The 19,202-nt window shown below is 41.3% G+C and overlaps 1 protein-coding gene across 1 annotated transcript in view; it reads right to left on the minus strand.

Moving 5' to 3' along the window:
- Positions 1-14,379: 14,379 nt before the first annotated feature.
- The window catches only part of Sfmbt2 (Scm like with four mbt domains 2), a 218,742-nt gene continuing 213,919 nt past the window's right edge, over positions 14,380-19,202 (minus strand). Inside the window, exon 21 of the mRNA XM_048812649.1 lies at positions 14,380-14,514. Within this exon, the coding sequence (XP_048668606.1) occupies positions 14,395-14,514 (120 nt within the window). The 3' untranslated portion in view covers positions 14,380-14,394. The remainder of the gene's footprint in view (positions 14,515-19,202) is intronic.

Here is a 19,202-nt window from a genome sequence, read left to right on the forward strand (position 1 = left end):
GACTGCAAGTCTAATACCATTATGCTGCTTTCACATGGGCCCATTTCATTTTGCTTTGCTTCATCAAGTTGTTCCTCAAATAGGTTTTGCAATTAGTTCCCATGTCATGTCAATCATGAAAATCTGTCTAATTCCCCCCAGTCAGCAAGTATTCATTGAATGTCTATTCGGAGCTGATGCTGAAAATATTCTTTTCTGAAATACTCAAGCTGCTGGCTTGTTGATCCTTCAAGGATTTTTTTTCAGCCTTCCTCTTTAAAGTCTCAGTTCTTCAAATAAGTGAGTGCAAATAAATAGGGAAGCCGATGGGATTTTTTTCCCCGTGGACTTGATTTTTCTTATTCAGAGTGGTTATTTTCATGGGTTCAAGATTATACCTTGTGCAACAAACATGCAGCAGATCATAATCGTGCTAATGTAAACATGTAGGCATTTAGTAGCAATTGGTATGCTGATGGCATGGTTTATGATTGTGTTTTAAGATCAAGTATCGTGGAGGTCAAGTACGTGAACTTTGCAGGTAGACTCAAGTCCCTGGTGTCTCAGATACTAGATGATGACCATGAGATAGTTATTTAGCTTCTCTAGGTCTCAATTTATTCATCTGTAAGATGGAAATAATAGTGCTTCATTAAGCTATTGGAGGAGTAAATGAAATAATTTCTACGATACTTTGTGAGGTGACAAATCCAGTGTTCTTAGAGTCTTTGAGGGGTTCATTAGGCAGAAAGCCAGCTCCAGGTCTGACTAAGCTCAGCTCTGGGCTCTCCCCTTTCTAAAAAGGCCCTTCCTCCAGCTATATGGTGCCATATGGTCACACAGATGTAAGCCAGGCTTCCCTCTCTCCCTAAACACTGGCCAGAGTACATGCACTGTTTATTTGCTGAGCACCTATTATACCCCTCTAGAGATGTTGCTGATCCATCAGTGAACACATAAAAGTTTCTTTTCATAACTCTAAAGCCAAAAGTTGTGTCAATAAGTAACTTGAATTTCTAAAATCTGTTGTGGCCCCCTATTCTTTGTATGGTGAGTGAAGAGAGTACTGGAGTTGGAATTGGCTCTACAATGAACTCATAAATTCAGGCAGAGCTATTCCTTCCTTCCTGTGTCTTCATTCTGCTCTTTTAACTCACAAGATCAATCTCGTTCAGAGATTCTCTTTGGTGCTCTTCATATTCCAGACACGCTTAAGGAGCACTGCAGGCTGAAGGCTCAGCAGAAACCACCTCTCCTAGGCTTTTCTCTCTGCTCTGCCCCACTGAGATGGTCCCCATCCCAGCCTTGGCTTCTAAAAGGCAGCTTCCCTGCACCTTCCCACTTTCTCTGTTGACCCATAGAATTTGCACATGGCCTTGGCATTGACTTTTGTTTGCAATGACCCCAGTTTCAATCTCTGAATCTTCTGGTTTCTATATATTTTTTTTTTTAATGATCAGTTTGACCAGGTACCAGCCACTGGTTCAGTCCACTCTGGCATGTGGCACAAACAAGAGGCTATCAGTAAAACAGTTTTTAAAGGGTATGATGATGTTCCATTAGAACATACCTGCCTTGAGGTCAGGATTATGCCTTCCATATCCTGACCCAAGAGAGTCCGTGATCCTCTGTAGCACTGAAAAGGTGTTGCATAAATGAACAAAGAAATGAACCTTTCCAGGCCCCACCCCAGCCCACAATGTTCCTTCCAATCTCTGGATTCTTTGCTTCTTAGAGGTGGTATGCCACACGAGCAAGCATAAGTGCATAAGATCTTGCATGATTTTCACATAATTCTTTTGTGTATATGTTCTCATTTCTCTAATTTTAAAACCCTCAAGTTTAGTTAAACTCCATTTTCTAAATTGGAAAGTATACGACATGTAATTCATTAAGTTGCTTAAACATTTATTAAGGGCTAAGAGCCAGGCAAAATGCTAGAACTTAGAGATTCAACACAGAACCAGATACAGTGCTTTGAGGAAATTCACAGAGTAGAGAGAAAAGTGAGTCAGGAGCCAGAACTTGAGATATTGTGGATAAAGAGAGGCGTGGGTAATCCCTCCAGGTGTTCTGAGTGAATGAAGGAGAGGGAAACATACTTCAGGTTTCTTAGGGTGGTGGTCAGGACCGGATGATGTAATAAAATGTCGAGAGGTAATCAATAAAAGAATCTGGCCGACGTGCCTGCTTCATGAATGCTAGCTCACGTGAATCCTCCTTCCTTTTCTCCAGTCCCTGCTGCAAGGCACTCTGTTGCTGGAAGATAACGAGGTTCCTGTCAGGGGCCCTGGTAGAAATGAATGATCCAGTATTTTAGGACCAGAGCAGGCCGTGTTGTATTAACCTCATAGCTTCCCTCCTGACCCCGTCTGATCATTCTGAAAAGGAGTCACAATCTCTCTCTAGGAAGGGTCTGTGTGATGATCCTGACATGTGCTCCTGTTCCCCTATGTCACAGCTTCCAGAGGGGCAACTAAGAATATTCTGGACTTGGAGACACTTGAGTTCTAATCCCGATTCTCTAATCTTTCTGATCATGGTAAATTACTTTTCTAAACCTTGTTTTCCCTCAGTTGTAAGTGGGGGAAATGGTGACCCCCTCCAGGAATTGTCATGGTGGTTCAAGACGGTGATGCATGGGAATATCTCACTGACTTCTTCAACCACTGTTAGCTGAACACCTACTCCATGCTGGATGCCAAAGATACAGGAGAAGAGGGGAATAAAACAGAATCACCTCCACAATTTATGGTATGTTAGTGATGAGAGCCTGGAAGGAAAGGAGAGGAATTAGGGCTGATGAAATGAAGAGCGAGGAAGGCGTTGTCTGTCTGAATAAAGACTCGAACAGGAGCGCTTGGCACAGGCAAGCCCGGGCTAAATTTCAGCTCCTTTATTTTTTATTTTATTTTTTGGGGGGGTACTCCCTAGTACATCCCTTGAACTCAGGGATGCTCAATCACTGAGCCACATCCCCCACCCTAGTTTGTGTTTTATTGAGAGACAGCGTCTCATTGAGTTGCTTAGTGCCTCGCTCTTGCTGAAGCTGGCTTTGAACCTGCGATCCTCCTGCCTCAGCCTCCTGAGCCGCTGGGATTACAGGCATGTGCCATCACCCCTAGGTCATCTCCTTTATTAGTGTGCATTTTATCCTGGGTTTCTGGAGGTGGAGCACCTGTGGCCAACACATCACAGAGAATGCTGATTTGAGATGATGACTTGGATTTGTCACACTTTGCTCTTGTGATGAAATGTAATTGTCATCTGCCTCACCTGCGTCATTGGCTGCTCTGATTTCTTTTCCTTGTTCCTTAAGCAGGTCTGTCACATCTGAATTTTCTTTTCTAAAAACAAATGTACATCGTGCCCTCTGGGGTGATCTTGCCCAGAGGACCGACTAAACCTTTGCACGTTTCATAAGGGACTGTCCCCATAAAGGGATTACTTTGTTTCCCACAGTTATTTCCTCATCAAATGCTGAATTACATTAAAAGGGTGTTGTGTTCCGAGCGGAGCATGGGAAGTCACTTGCTCAAATATGGTTAGTGTTGCTAATGGGATTTGCAGGGCTTGCTTGGAGGGTGAGACCCTTAGACTGTCATAAAAGTTGACATTCTAAATGACAACAGATTCCAGGTAGAAACATTCAGTGTCAGCATACTTGTTTAGTGAGCTCACATTAAGCCACAGTCGGGGGGCCAGGGGCACAGTGGTGACAGTTGTCCATGGTGGCCTAGGAGATGAGAAGACAAGAAGTATTCTCTCCCATCTCTCCAGCCAAACAAGTTCCCTGAATCCCTAAGAAGAAATCATTTGATCTGCTCTTTTCTTCTGTGTTCTTTGCTCCCCTTTATTTTTCATGCCCCTCCTGCTTCAGTTAATAGTTGTGAAACCCCCAGGCACTGAGGATAGGACCAAGCTGTGTGAGGCTGACCAAGTCACTCCACTCATTCAGGTCTCAGTCACTTCTTCAGTGAAATGGGAATGAGAACTCCTCCCTGGATGGAGATCATGGGCTGAGCAAAGTTTGACGATACCAGGCATCAGCTCTCAAAGGCTTCTTGGAAAGCTGAAGAGACAATTTGAACACACAGATGTGGAGAAAGACCACACAACCAGTTCCTAAGGTGTAGAGAACAATGATTTCAAAACAGATGATGGTTCCACAGCCTCTTCCCTCCCTGACACTGAATTAGCATAAGAAGGTAAGTACCTGGCCCTTGGGGCAGGGGGTAAGCTTCTTTTGTATCTTTTAAAAACAGAAATATATTTATTATCTCTTTGGACAATAAATGACCATAATAATTTTGTAATTACAAAGGCAAATTATACCGTGGCAATTTATTTTATGTTTTAGGGTATTTAATGCAAACATCAATACACATTGCTTGTGTGCATGCATATGTATTTCTTACACAGAATATTTCTTACAATATTATAATACTATTTGACAACCTAGTCTTTGTATATAATAATATCTCACAGGTTTAGGAAACCGCAACAGTAAAACCTTTCCTGTCTGGGCGTGGTGGTGTGCCCCTGATATCCCAGTAGGGGAAAGGTTGGAAAGTTCAAGGCCAGCCTGGCCAATTTAGCAAGACCCTATTTCAAAAAATAAAAAAGGATGGGTATGTAGGGTATGTAGCTCAGATGTAGAGACCATTGGTTTCAATGTCTAGCACTGCAAGAAAGAAAGAAAGAAAGAAAGAAAGAAAGAAAGAAAGAAAGAAAGAAAGAAAGAAAGAAAGAAAGAAAGGAAGGAAGGAAGGAAGGAAGGAAGGAAGGAAGGAAGGAAGGAAGGAAGGAAGAAAGAAAGAAAGAAAGAAAGAAGAAAGAAAGAAAGAAAGAAAGAAAGAAAGAAAAAATGTATCCTTTTGGTTTTAATAGTTGCACAACGTTTTAACATAGAGCTATAGTAGCATTCCCCCGAGGTTGACATTTGGTTGTAAAGCTTTTCTGAATTGTCAACAATGCTTCAGTGAACCTCGGTATATATCTTTTCATACATTTTTATTATTCTAACATTCTACTCTTCAATTCCTCTTGATTTTATTTTGTCTTAATGTCTTAAAAGTATAGTAAAGGTGTTTTAAGTATGAAAGTGGTGTAATATGTTATCCTTTTATCTTTTTATTTCCTTACTATAAATTTCCAGGTTAAAAAATGAATATTTACAATTCTAACACCTTTCAGAAGGTTATAGGATGACAGTTTCACCAACAGTTCATTTGAAGTGTGACTCTTCTATATAGTCTCACTGCCAACAGGTGAGGGACCCTTTCATCTTTAACAGTTGGCTAGAGAAATGAAATCAAAGCTCATCAACTCTAATTTGAAAATTTTGAATATTAAAGCTTTTTCATGTTTACTGGCTACTTAAATTTCCCCTTTGAATTACTGGTCCATGTTCTTTAACAATATTTTTCTTTCAGGAGTCAATGTTTTTTATTTATTAAGAATGATCTGTAGCCAGGCACAGTGACTCATGCCTGTGGTCCCAATTAGTTGGGAGGCTGAGGCAGGAGGATCTCAAGTTCTAGGCCAGCCTGGGCAACTTAGTAAGAACCTGTCTCAAAATAAAAAGGGCTGGGGATATAGCTCTGTGGGAGAGTGCCCCAGGGTTTAATCCCCAGAACCACAAAGGAAAAAGAATGATTTCTTGGGTTGGATGCAGAGGAGTATGACTATAGTCGACTTAGTACTTGGGAGGTTGAGGCAGGAGGATCGCTTGAGCCCAGGAGACACTGTCTCAAGAAAAAAGAAAGAAAGAAAAATTTGGTTATTAATTACATTAATCTTTGTCATAATAGCACAAATACTTTTAAAACTTTTAAAAATTGGTTTATTGTGCCTTTCAAAGCCACTCTTATTTTATTCTCCCTTCCTGTTATATAAAGAGTACCTTTTATGAAAATATTATCCTGTTTTGGTAACCATTAATTACTTTAACTTTCCAGTCTTTAATTATTCTTGAATTTATTTTGGCTGTTGTTATAAGTGTGAAAAGTGGATACAGTGTCTTAGATAAATAAAAATGTAAGCATTTATTAGCATTTAATTATTTTAAAACATCTGCACATTTTCTGTCAATCTCACAACAGTGTGAGATTTAAACAGGCTCAAAATGATAAAAAAGAAAATGTACTTTCGCTTCCAGCCATAAGAGGGGAGGGGCATGAAATCAGTCTCCCTTCAGAAGCCAGTAGAAAAGAGGGCAAAAAATCCAGGGCACACTTAGGACCTCCACACACAGCAGCCATCATAGTTAATTCATGAGGTGGTGCCTGTGATACCTGAATTTCTGTCTGAAGGCTTCTAGCTAGTTCCAGTTGGTAGCTGGAGTTCAGGAACACCAAGATGGCAGAAGCAGGGTATTAGAAGGATGCTGCTGGAGGACAAGACAGGGAGATAAGTCATATTCCTGTTTATGACAAGTCCCATCACCATGACTGTTGAGGGCCACAACCAAGTTAAGATGGCGCCTGGCAGTATGCCAGGAGGAGTGGTTTGTGAGCCAACACCAGCGAGCCATTAAGATGATGAGGATTCCTGAATGACTGACTGCTGTGTCTAGATAATGTCAATTAAGTTAAGCTGTGTGTAATTAGTTGGGTATATGTACCTCTGCCGTCTGGCAGAGAAGCGGCTCCTGCTACCTTGGGTGCCGGCTACTTTGAGTTCTCAGTTCCTGCTGAGTTCACTCGCAATAAAGTAGTTCCTGCTTCAACCTTCAAGTTGCTTGTCACCTCTCGGTTATTTTGCCCAGCTGGACTTAGGCAGCCCAGCCGGACTATGGCACATGACAACTCCCACCCCTGAGGACTTCTCACCCTGACAACTCCCAACACAGGTTCACTATGTTAAAATGACCAATGGGGGTGAAGTGGACAGTATTCTAATTAGATTTTCTAAGGTAACCAGTGGGGGAAAATTGGACAATATTCTAATCAGGTACCAAAAGGTAAACACTGAGGACAATTGGGGTAAGGTCTTCAACCAGATAGGGAAGAGAAGGCCTCACAACTTAGTTTGTAAGATACTCATTTCTAGACCCAGGAGCCTTGAGTTCTCTCTCTTGCTCAGCCCACTCAGCTCTACCTGGCAGACAGCTACCTCCGCTTTCACTTTCTGTAAATCCTGACTTTGCCTGTTGCTTTGTGTGTCTTTCTCTATTCTTTATTCAGACACCAAGGACTTGGACCTCAACGGGACACCCTGATGATAACCCGGTGACTACCTGGTTTCAGCATTTGGAGAGTCTGTGACCAGGGACTCACTTAAGTACCAGGGAAGCTGGGATGGTTGGTCCCTTCAAAAAAAAAAAAAAGGGAATTCAGAGTCCAATGACCTCACTAAGTCAGAATCCAGAGGTCTGAGTTCCAGGGAGACCTAGAAGCTAGGATTTATGGAGTAGAGGAACTGAGTGACAGAGCTACACAGTCCCCAAGTCCTGATGGTCTCCAGGCTACAAAAACGTGTGGAATTGTTAGTTGCTGCCACTCAGGGTAGAGCGCTGTCTATGTCAAGGTGCAGCATTCAGCAGAGACCACAGAAAGGCCGAGACTTGGGAGTGGAGCAAAAACTGCCTAAGAGCCCCAATTCACCCTGCAAGAGCTGGGACAGGAGCTTCAAAAGGATCAGGAAGCACCTGCAAGGAGAAAGGAAAACCTTCCAGAACACAGGGCCCTGCTTTGCCTTCCAGAAACCCCCCTCCCTTGCTGACGGCATCACCTGCAGCCCAGGTAGCTACTGAGCCCGTCTGCATCCCCACCTCCCCACCTCAGCCTCCCCTGCTCCTTGCACTCCTCCATACCTTGGCAAGGTTCTGTGTTGTATTGGCCTGGAAGCTCTTGTTCTCTGAGAATACAAACACCTAGGTTCAGGTCCCATTCAAGGTCCAAGAAATTTCTCCAAGAGCTCCTGCCAACTCACTCCTCCTTTCTCAGTAACTTCTACTTCTTACCAATTCTAATGGACTACTTTCGTGGTATTGATTCATAAGCTCATCTTTATACATTTGCCCTTCACTAAAACATGTGGTTTAATTTTGCCTGTTTTTTTTTTAAACTTTATAGAAGTAGGATCATAAAGAATCTATTTTGTTGTATGTGGCACCTTTTACTCAGTATTATTTTTAAAATACCCATTCAGAGTTTTGCAGGCAGCTGCAGTTCATTCATTTTTATTGTTCCAAGGAATAGGCCACAACTGACTTATGGGTTCTGCTAATGATGGATATATGGGTTATCGGCAGCTATTACAGACAATGAAACTATGAACATCTGTGTATATTGCTGTCTAGAACAATGTGTTTCTGAGGGTGTATATCTGAAAGTGGATTATCTTATTTAATCTTTAAGAGGCATTATTATCCCAAAGAGCAGACAATGAAGTAGGGTCACAGAGATGCTAAATCACTTGCCCACATTATAGAATGGGGAATCAAATCCAGCCTGCTGACTTGAGGGCCTACTGCTTCATAACACCACCACCCAGTGTCCCATGTACCCCCGCACCAAGACTGATTCTATTAGAGAGTGATTGATCCATAGGACGCTTTGTATTTAGGACAGTGCTTTGCACCGCCTATAGTACTTCACATATGCTAATTAAAAGAGTGAATGGCGCTCCCTAGACATTTTAGAAAAATATGCTAAAAAAGACTATCTTCTTGTCCTTTTGCCTTAAAAAAAATATACATGGGGGCGGGGCAGGGGAGTAGAAACCATTCAGAACTAAATTATTTGCTATTTTTAAACTTGGAACAATAAAAATGCTATGTTTTTCCAGCCTCTTACCAGATGTTGTGGTCCAGTCTATCTTATTACTAGAAAAAATATGTAATGTTTTTAAATACAAGGGGCACTCTTAAGAGATTTAAAAAATAAATAAATAAACCTTGTGCAACAATCAGCGGAGAATTCTAGAGCCTGAAATTTTATACCAGAATTCTCCAAATATCTGACCCAGAGAGAAGATATCTAATGCCCTTATTATGTACTGTCATTTTTTCTAATTGATCATAAATTTCTTGAACATAAGAACACAGTATCCTTTAATTACATTTTTTTTTTCAAATTGTACCTAATATGTAGTAGATGCTCAATTAATGCTTACCAGGCTCAAGGGAATTCCAACTCAAGTGGGATTTGTGTTGGTTCCTTAATAGAAGCTGGCCCACAGTATCATTGTATGGCAGTTCAGATTTTGTTCCAAGAATTGTTACATTCCTTTTGTGGAGGTTTAAGTCCCAGCTCTGTCCTATAATCATGAATTACTTACCCTCTATGAGCCTTAGTTTTCACATCTATAAAATGTTATTCTATAATGCTTGACTCATTGTGAAATTTTAAGGGTTAAATAAGGTAGTATGTGTAAAGTTCTCAGAACAAAGTCTAGTATACCCTGGATGTTAAATCATCAGATCATTATCATTCTCATTTTACAGCTGAAAAAAAAAGGGGGGGAGAAAGTAGTGAGTTTAGTGTTCCTGACCTACGTCATGTAGTTGGAAGCAAAACAAACCAAATATTAGATCTCCTTGATTTACAGCCTCTTCTCTCTGATGAATTAAGGGAGACATAGCTATCTGTACCCTCATCAGGGACACCTGTCCCAAAAGCAAAAACGTGGGGTGTGTGTGAGTGTGTGTGTGTGTGTGTGTATACACACACACACACTTATATATATATATATATATACACACACACACACACAATTTTGTTATAAAATAAAATAATATTGAGATATTGACTATAAACAAGCCTTAAATTGGGTATAAATTAAATATAATTAATTTTAACTACTATCAAAATTCGACTGCTTTGAAAAAAGTAATCAAACATCTAGGTGAATGTTCGTACTGAGTATGGGCTGTGTTTCCAGGTAGCTGCCTCTGGATGAGGGATTTCAGGGCCTTGAGCAAGTTGGGGGTCCTGCCCTGGTGTTCTGAAACCTGTCTGAAGACACTGTCTTCAGCCATCATCACTTTTAAAATGCTTGAGTTTGGTGCCAGCACTTAATAATTTTGAGATTTCATGAAAACACCGGGATTTCTGGTCCCTCTTTGAAAAATCAGAAGTGAGGCACCAACTGGTGGCGTTCTTGCTGAGAGCTGGCTGGAGGACACCCGTGTAGATGTGTCCTCAGGTCCCCAGGGTCTCCACCACCCACTTCACTCCGTTTTGACCTAGGTCAGGAACACTAAACTCACTACTTTTTCCTGCCTGCCCCCTGGAGGCAACTGAGCTCGGATCCTAGTTTCCAGGCAAATAACAGGGTTGGGACCTTGCACAGGCAACAGAAAAGAATCCTGAACGTCACTTCCCTCCTCTGGCACCGCTGGAACCCTCGCTGCAAGTTGCTGGGCTTCTGTTGTCCTTGTCAGCTGTTTCGGGGCCTGGTCTGCTTCCTTCTCCAGGACTTCTGCCCTGGACACTGGTGTTCTTTCCCCCCACGTTAGCATAGCACACCACACTTTGTAGGTACAGAATGTTTTCATTGCTTGAATTCAAAATTTTTTAGGTTTATTAGAAGATGGGTTAGCTTCACTTATGGTTATTAAATGTTTCATAAAACGTTTTCTTTTCAGTTCATTTGGATAGACTATCTGGGACTCTTGGGACTAATTGGACTAATCTAATCATTGGCCCATTCACCTATTAAAGCTGCCTGTTTCAAGTGACTCCAGTGGACAGGTGGCACACAGAACACATGCCTCAATTATACAGTTATGACTCAGTCATTCATAACAAAGAGAGAGTGGACCAATTTGCTGTAACGGTGCTCACTCTAAGCACTATTAGTGTGTGGCCTAGAACAAAACAGACCTCACATTTACACCTCTCCAAATTTACACCTCTCCAAATTCACATCTCTCTTAGCAGCAGGGGTTTATGACAAGAAGTCCAAGGGGGTAATATGCAAATGATTTTTTTCAAACCATTTGTAAAAAAAAACAAAAAATGTATCATTACACCTGCTTAGTCATCCACGTACCTGATATGGTTTGTGATTAGCTTTAAATCCTTTTAGTTCATATAATGAAGAAAGCTTATCTGACTTTTGAAAGAAACAAGAATTTCTTCCTTAGGGAATGANAACAACAACAACAATATATATATATATATATATATATATAAAACCTAAGGTTTCACTAGAGACTATGCAGAAGAGACATTTAGATATGTCAACTAACTGAGCATTTTGGGAATTGTAGCTTAAAGGAACCCCATGCCAATATGAATTTTACATAGGCTAAAAAATCTCATTTCTAAATAGTCTGAGTTATGCAAAATTCAGTTCCATTCTCGGAACATTTATACCACCTGCTGCCTGGAAGAATGTTCTAAAAGGTAACAAGGAAAGACTTTTAATGAGAATGGCTCTATATGTTGAAATTTAAGCACATCTCTATTCTCAACACACAAGAGCCACAGATTAAAAAAAAAACATAAGTAAGATATGGATGAATAAAAAATTGAAAACATCTCCAAGAATCAGAAATGGTACAGAAGGACCAAGTGAAGAATGTGAGTGGGGCCAGAGGCCAGGGACCCAAAACAGTTGTAAATGGAAGCCCAGTTCTTATGGAAGAAAGTGGTCCATGAAAGATGGCATGGAAGCCAGGCTCAGAGCTGGAAGTCAAAGGCTGAGGTAGGCTTTCTCCAGCCATAAAACTGAAAAGGATGACTGTCACAGACAGGGACCCCCAGTGGAACAGGCTTGGGGAAGCAGGTGAATGAAGATAAAGTTTAACTACTAGAAAGTGAACCAGGCTGACCCTTGGCTTGGTGACTGGATAATCAATAGCCCCAATGTTAACCCTGTTTCCTTCCCAGACAATGTAAAGATCTGACTGTTTACTTGGCCTATGGGATGAATAGAAGAACAACAAGACCATCAATTAAGTAAACAGGAAGGAAAGAGAAAGAAAAACAAGTCTAAAATAACATCTCCCAGTAAAAGTTTTCTTGCAAACCCAAATTCTAAAAGCATAAAAATCATTTCATCCTAAGGAAAACAAACAAAGAGACCAAAAAATTTAGGTTGAAAATCCCTTTTAGCTGAAATCATTAGTGTTTCCAGATAGAATATTAGCATATAAAAATGAAGGAGCCCCAATAATAGTGAATGAAATATAATAGAAAAAAAGACAGTTAAAATTATAAATGTTTAGGAAATATATTTAGCCAAATGCACATAAGCTTCATTCAGAAAATATCACCACCTTATTTAAGGATATATAAAAGACATAAATAAATAAAAAATTATCCTGGGCTTCCATTTACAATTATTTGGGTCCCTGGCCTCTTCCAGATAGATTCAACAGGATATAGAAAGTCAATTCTCCCAAAGTTTTCTATATACTTAATGTGATCCCAGTCAATATCCTTACAGAGTGTTCTATGGAATTGAACAAGTTGAGTCTACAAACTGTAACAAAGAATAAAAGAGCAGAATAGCCAGGAATAATAAGGGAGGATTTCCCTTATCGTGTTTCACGGGTTGTTATAAAGCCATAATCGTTAGTTAGGGACAGACAAACAGAAGAAGGCAACAGAGCACAGAGCCACACACAAACCTACATGACATGTAAACTGGAAATGTGACACAGTAGGGAAAGGCCGGGCCTAGGACATGGCGCAGGTGGGATGGCCAGGTGGGAAGGGAAGGCCAGGCCTGCGCAGTTGAAATGGAGCTGAGCAATCTCACTACCTTGCATCATACCACTTCCGTAGTCATCAGATTGACAATAAATAAAACCACTGCCAAGTGTCAGCGAGGACGCAGAGCAGGGATGATTCTCCCATGGTAGGGATATGAACTGGTACCACTATCCAGGGTAACACTGGCAACGCAAGACAAAAAAAAAAAAAACCTACAGAAATTGAAAAATCTTTAAACTTTTACAATAATAAAGAATATCTTTTTTCTAAGAGCAAAGAAGATTTCTTAAATAAAATTTTTAAAAAAGCAAAAACCACAAAGAGATTGATACATAGAAATACATTAAATTAAAAAAAAAACTTATGAATTGCAAAGGACAAAATAAAGAAAAAAGACAAAAAGAGAAGGGAGAAACCAAATTGCCAACATTAATAATTAATATGGGGGGCTGGGATTGTGGCTCAGCGGTAGAGCACTCGCCTCGCATGGGCGGGATCCAGGTTCGATCCTCAGCACCACATAAAAATAAAAAATAAAGATGTTGTGTCCACCGAAAACTAAAATATAAAAAAATAATAATAATAATAATTAATATGGGATTGAGGCCAACAAGTGATTTTTAAAATATCCCTTATAAATCAGAAAGAGAGAGGAGACACACCGTGAGAATCAATAAAATTTATGGAAAGGTAATTTACTAAAAATAAAAACCTGAATGGCTGAGAAGCAGATGAAAAGATGCTGAACATATCTAATGGTCAGGGAGATACAAATCAAAATTACATCGAGTTACCATCCCCACTGGTCAGACTAACAATAACTAAAAATTCCGCTGAGTATGGACAAGGACATATGGTAGGGACAACTCTCATGCATGACTGGCAAGGGTGTAAACTTGTACCCTAACCGGAACTAACGCTGACCACACCCAGTAAAGTTGGAAAAGTATCTGTTCCCAGGTCCAGCAATCCCACCTGGGGCGGGGGGGGGGTGTCCTGCAGAGACACTGCTGTCTTCAGAAGACATACACAAAATGTTCATGGCAACAGTCTCTGAAATGTGAAAACCTGGGAAAGGTTTACCAATAGAAGAATGAATAAATAAATCATGATGTATCATTGAAATTTATGCAACAGTGAAAACTCAGTGAATTAGAGATATGTATATTAATATGTATTAATGTCATAACCATAATATCGAGCAAAAAGAGCAAGTTCCAATAGGATGCAAGAACAATAAGATGTAACACTAACCAAAAATGTAAAAACCCATGAAAATAGTGTAACATTATGATGTTTATATTCAAATGCAGCAATATAAAAATCACAGGAAGCTGAAGAATCAAAATCAGAACAGTGTTTATTACAAAATATAAGGGAGAGAAACAGAATCCAGGAGATCAGTGAGAGAAAGATATAGAAATGTGAAACAAAACTGGCAAAATGTCAATGTTTTTAGAAGCTGAGTGAGCAATATATATGCATTGTCATATCACATGAATTATTTAAGTTTATTTAAACATTTAAAATAAAAAGTGCTAATATATAAAAATATTAACTCCACCTCATGGAACATGGTTGCAAAACAATAGTGAAAATTTTTCAAATGATATAAACAACTTGATTTCACTATTGTGTTATAAATGTAGATGAAAAGATGATAAAAGTGGTAATTGAACATAATGAGATAATGGGCAATTTAATAACATCTTTTACTTCCCAAATTTTCTCTAATGCACACATATTACTTTAATAATCGGAAAGAACATTTTTTTATTTTAACCTCTAACCCATTCCAGAAAGGCCTCATGTTAGGAGCATCCCAACTGCAGAAGGCTGGAAGGTTTCCCAGGCTCCAGCTGACCTGTTGAATGACACCAAAATATTCTGTCATTATTACTTGTACATTGTGTATATAAGTAATAATAGCTACTTTCAAAGGCCTACTGTTTCTGTTGAGTTCCCTAGAAAACCGACCCCAAGAAAAAGTTTACAAACTATGTTTCATTGGAGGGGAGGAAATTCTCCCAAGCTAACAAAAGTTAGGCATGGAAGGAGGGAAGCCAAATGCCAATTATGCATCATGGAGTTGGCCCTGATTCTGTCAGAAAGCACAAGTACCTGCTCAGACCCATGGGATGTCTGGACAGACTGCAGAGCCACCATGTGGGACAAAGTCCATCTGGGAGAGTATAGAGAGAAATTTATTTACTGGCTGCATCCTGCATATCAATGACCAGTTTGTCCCATGAGACAGTAACTCCTTAGCACTTCTAAATTCTGTCACCTGAAGCAGCCACATTGTATACCACCTTGCTTCAACTGGGTCCGTAAATGACCGGGCGGGGGTGAGGGAACCTAAGCTTGGATAGATCAGGTACTGTGGGTTCTGAGCACCACAGTATGGTCCACAGGAGAGAGGCTAAGCGGGAGCTGAAAATGACCTTGGGGGAAACTAATACAGCTACCAGAAGGGACAGGAGGTAATAGAGGCTGGGTCTGGGCTCATAAAGCTGCAGTTGATGCTAAGGGAAGCTGGAGAAGTGCAGGCATCAACACAACACCGCCAGTCCCCAGGCACTCAGATGTATTGAAACTCTCTTGTCCTTTGGAAAGATGCCCTCAGTCTCCCCACCCCAAGAAGGGAAGCACAAGTCCAGTTCTTCAACGTGTTAGCCAGTCATCCTCTCTAAAAGGACATACAGGTTAGGAAGCCAAGTTCCTCTTTGTCACTGCTAGTCTCATGACTGTAATTAAAACTCATCAGTTCTTTCTTCTACCAAGCATTTTGGATTCACCCTTGGTCAGTTCACTGACCAGTCTGGATTCTAGTTTGGTGGAATGATCCAGACCTTTATACTACCAAGGATTCTAGGCTGTCTTGCCTATCTTTGTTCAGCCCTGTGTCTCAATTCCCTATTCAAAATTACTAGTGACCACATGAACATAATGATATGCCCCAGGGAATCCCCTGCTTCTGACATTCTCTTCCCTGTCTCCATGTGTAGCACCAACCTTAGCTCCTCATAGTAAATCAGATGCATGACTGTATTCTTTGCTTGATGATCCACTTGTCTTAGAAAGTCAAAGAAGCCAGGGGTAGTGCCTCAGCTTGCAGTTCAATGGTACCTTGTGTCCCACATGGCAAATAGTCAACAAGTGAGTCACTCAATGGTGATAGGAGCCAATCTTATTTCCACTTTTCGGGTCCATCTGCACCATTAAGCTTTTGGGAGCATAGGACGATACAGGAACCAATAGTTCAGTGCAAATGTAAAAGCTGGGAAGATGGCACCCCACACCTACAGCAGTTAGCCACTGCACTTCCCAACTGATACCATAGCTGTTCTCTTGGTCAATCAGGCTGACCGCTTCTGGGTGATGGAGTACATGTTGAGACCAGCTAATCCCATAGGCATGTGAATTTCATAAAATCCCGTAATTATGCAAATTTATTATGAATAGGATTAAATAATTACTGTAATATTTTTGCCATAAAATGGGCCTCTTGACTTAATGCAACACTGTATAAGTAGCTACTTTGTGGATGAATTGGGCATTGTGATCCTCAAGCAGTGAAGACAGGGGTGCTGAAGTCAGAGAATGCAAACCTTAGCAGAATCTGTATTAGTCCCGATAAAGACAAATCACTCTCCTTTCTAGGGTGAAAGAAGTCCATTGCAACAAGAGGCGACTGGCTGGTTTCTTCAAAGAATGATTCCATGATAAGGTCCTAGATTTTGGAAAATGGGATGGTGAGCTGAGGCAGTGGCTAACTCAACCTTTTTGAAAAGCTCATGCGATTGGGCCCATGCAGAGCGTTCATTCTCATCACAATGGGTCCTCTCTCTTTGGGAACTCATGCACAAGCAGTGGTGATCCCTGAAAGACACTGGCCGACAGCCTCAGAACAGGTTATCCCAACCACCTAGTTGTTGAGATCTGCTCTGTAACAGATTCTCTCTTGGGAACGTCAACACCACGTACAAAGTTACAAAAAGATTTTTCTCATTCCCATTGGTACCCTCACTTATCTATTTTGAAGCCTTCTTGTCCCAGTTTTCTAGTCTTCACTTCCAGACCCCTCGGATCAGCCATCATGTCATGGCCCAGGAGTCACTGTTACTTCTGTACTTCAAGCCACCTCCCCTTTTTCATGAAGTGAATGATTGAAGTTATTGCTTAAACCTGTACCTGCCCTTAGCCTTTAGGTCTTTCAATATATTGGTAATTACCAACATATCCCATGGACCCATCCATGAACCATACCCTAGTCCTTTCTCTCGCCCTCCACTGATTGGTTGAAGAGGCTCCCTCATGAAGCCACGGGGTGAGTTGAGGAATAGACAGTAGTTGGCACAGGTTCATAACTAACGGAACTTCTCAAGCCTGGTGTCTAATGCACAACTGCCATCACACCTGGATTGCCCTTGTTCTTGTTTCTTGTTTGTCCTGTCTTTTAACTTGATAGATCCTAGAGCCCCATAGATCGTGGTGAATATTTCAGGTTGAAAACTCATGTGGTGTTTTCAGTCAGAGCCTCTCAGGGCCCTGAAGCATCCCAGAGCTCTTTCAAACATAAGAGTGTTTGTCTTTTTCTTTTCCTTTTCTTGCCACGGAAGGCTTGAACTTATTCCAGAAGTCTAGGAGTCTTCTATCCAGCCCTACTAGGGATGTCATACATAATCCTTACCCACTGTGGACAAATCCTGCTCCTTTGACTCTGCTGGGTTACAGGTTTGGCAGTGCAACCTGAACTTGCCCGAGTCCACCTTCCCCCAGACCCCACTTAATTGGCAGCCTTCCAAATCATGCAATAAATATTTCAAACCATTATATTTAGGTGCATATGTGCTGTCTCCAAACTGTCCCACCAAGCATTATACCCTTCTTACAAGTAAAAATTTGAAAATATAACCCATTCTTCACCTTAGAGGGAATTTCTTGGGGTGCCCCTAACTATAGGACTTCTAAAATCTTCATCGATGGGACAGGTCCTTAAGTTTTGGTGATGTTTACCTTCCACCCTCTGAAATGTGTGTGTTTTGCCAAGATTCCTGCTCACCAGGTCCAACTGGCATGCTGTCATTGGTACCATGGACCAGCCAAATGTGAAGATGGTCAACGGGGTGAGCCTACTCCTAAATTATACGGCATATTCATTGTACTTCTAGCCTTTGCCCATTTCCTCAATAATATAAGGACAGGCTGGCATTTCCATCTCATTTACTGCAGGCCCAACATCTGGAAGTCGTCTGAGGTAACCATTAGACTGGCTCCAAGTCCTTCTTAGAATGCTGAATTCCAGGTCACAGGTGAGTGCTCAGTATTACAAATGTTCCCACACTCAGTCTCACATCCTGTCCTACTGGTTCTAGCACCCTCATCAACTCCCACAGTGTACATTAGCCACATCCTGTAGTTCTGTGGCCTTTGGACTATCGTCTTAGATCAGGGTTTGCATTTCTCCACCTGGCTCTGCTGAGACCTAAATCTGGTTGTTGTAGAAGCAATAAGGAGTTAAAGGGAAACACACCTTTAGAAGAATGTCATTTTGCAAAAGTATCTGTGTCGGGTGGAGCTGTTCTATGGTGCAGGCAAAGGGAGTGTTTCTGTCCAGAGAAAGTGGTTGTTTCTTCCAACCAGGAGGGTTTAGAGAACTTGAAGTTCAAGATTCTTGACTTATGTAGTAAGTGACCCATTTGGGTTTCGAGTTTTTAATTTTTATTCTTTCCCTAGCAGGGCTTTGACTTTGGATCCCTGTCAGGGAAACAGGTTTTTGTTTGTTTTGTTTTTGCAACTCTGCTGTTCTATAACCAAGTCCTGGGCCTGGTTTTCAGTGGGTCTTCCTTCTGGCTTCATAAGATGAAAGAGTCTTTGAAAACTGCCTTAGAGACTCTTGAGGTGATAAACTGCTTCTCTAAGACTCTCATTTTCCTTTTTGAGGATGCCAAATACCATTTCCTACACATCATCTTTATTAACATTACACACCCCCCACCATAAGCAGTGGCATGTAATCTCCCACAGCCCTGCTTTCCACCTGCTACTTATTCAAATTTGCCAGAAGCAAAAGCTTTAGTGATCATGACACCACTCAGTGTCTGACTGTGCTATTCATTACTTATAAAGAACAAAGGTGGAGTTAGGAAGATGGCGGCGAGGGGAGTGCATTGCCCCCGTGTGCTGCTTCACTGTGTGGGAGTATGACAAGTCAGGACGGCTAAAGGCTATCTTGTTAGGAATTTCCAGCAATAGTGGGGTGCTCCGGAACCTGGAGGAAGGATTTCCATCGCACGAGGATCGGCTACGGGGACTCAAACGCGAGAGGTTTGTCGCACGTTGGGTAACACTGCTTATTCAGCAAATCGCCCCGCGGCTAGAGTCTGCAGCGCGCGCTGGGAAACGAGGAGATAGCGACGCAGGGATACAGCGCTGCAGTTTCTGCCAGCCGTGCAAGCACCGTACTCAGGGCTGAATTCTGGGTTCGAGGCGGGGGAAGAAAGTGGTCCATCTCGGTTCTCCACACCGGTCAGACCACAGAGGAGGCCA

The sequence above is a fragment of the Marmota marmota genome, unplaced genomic scaffold (assembly GCF_001458135.2).
Source record: "Marmota marmota marmota unplaced genomic scaffold, marMar, whole genome shotgun sequence".
In the NCBI taxonomy this organism is placed as follows: Eukaryota; Metazoa; Chordata; class Mammalia; order Rodentia; family Sciuridae; genus Marmota; species Marmota marmota.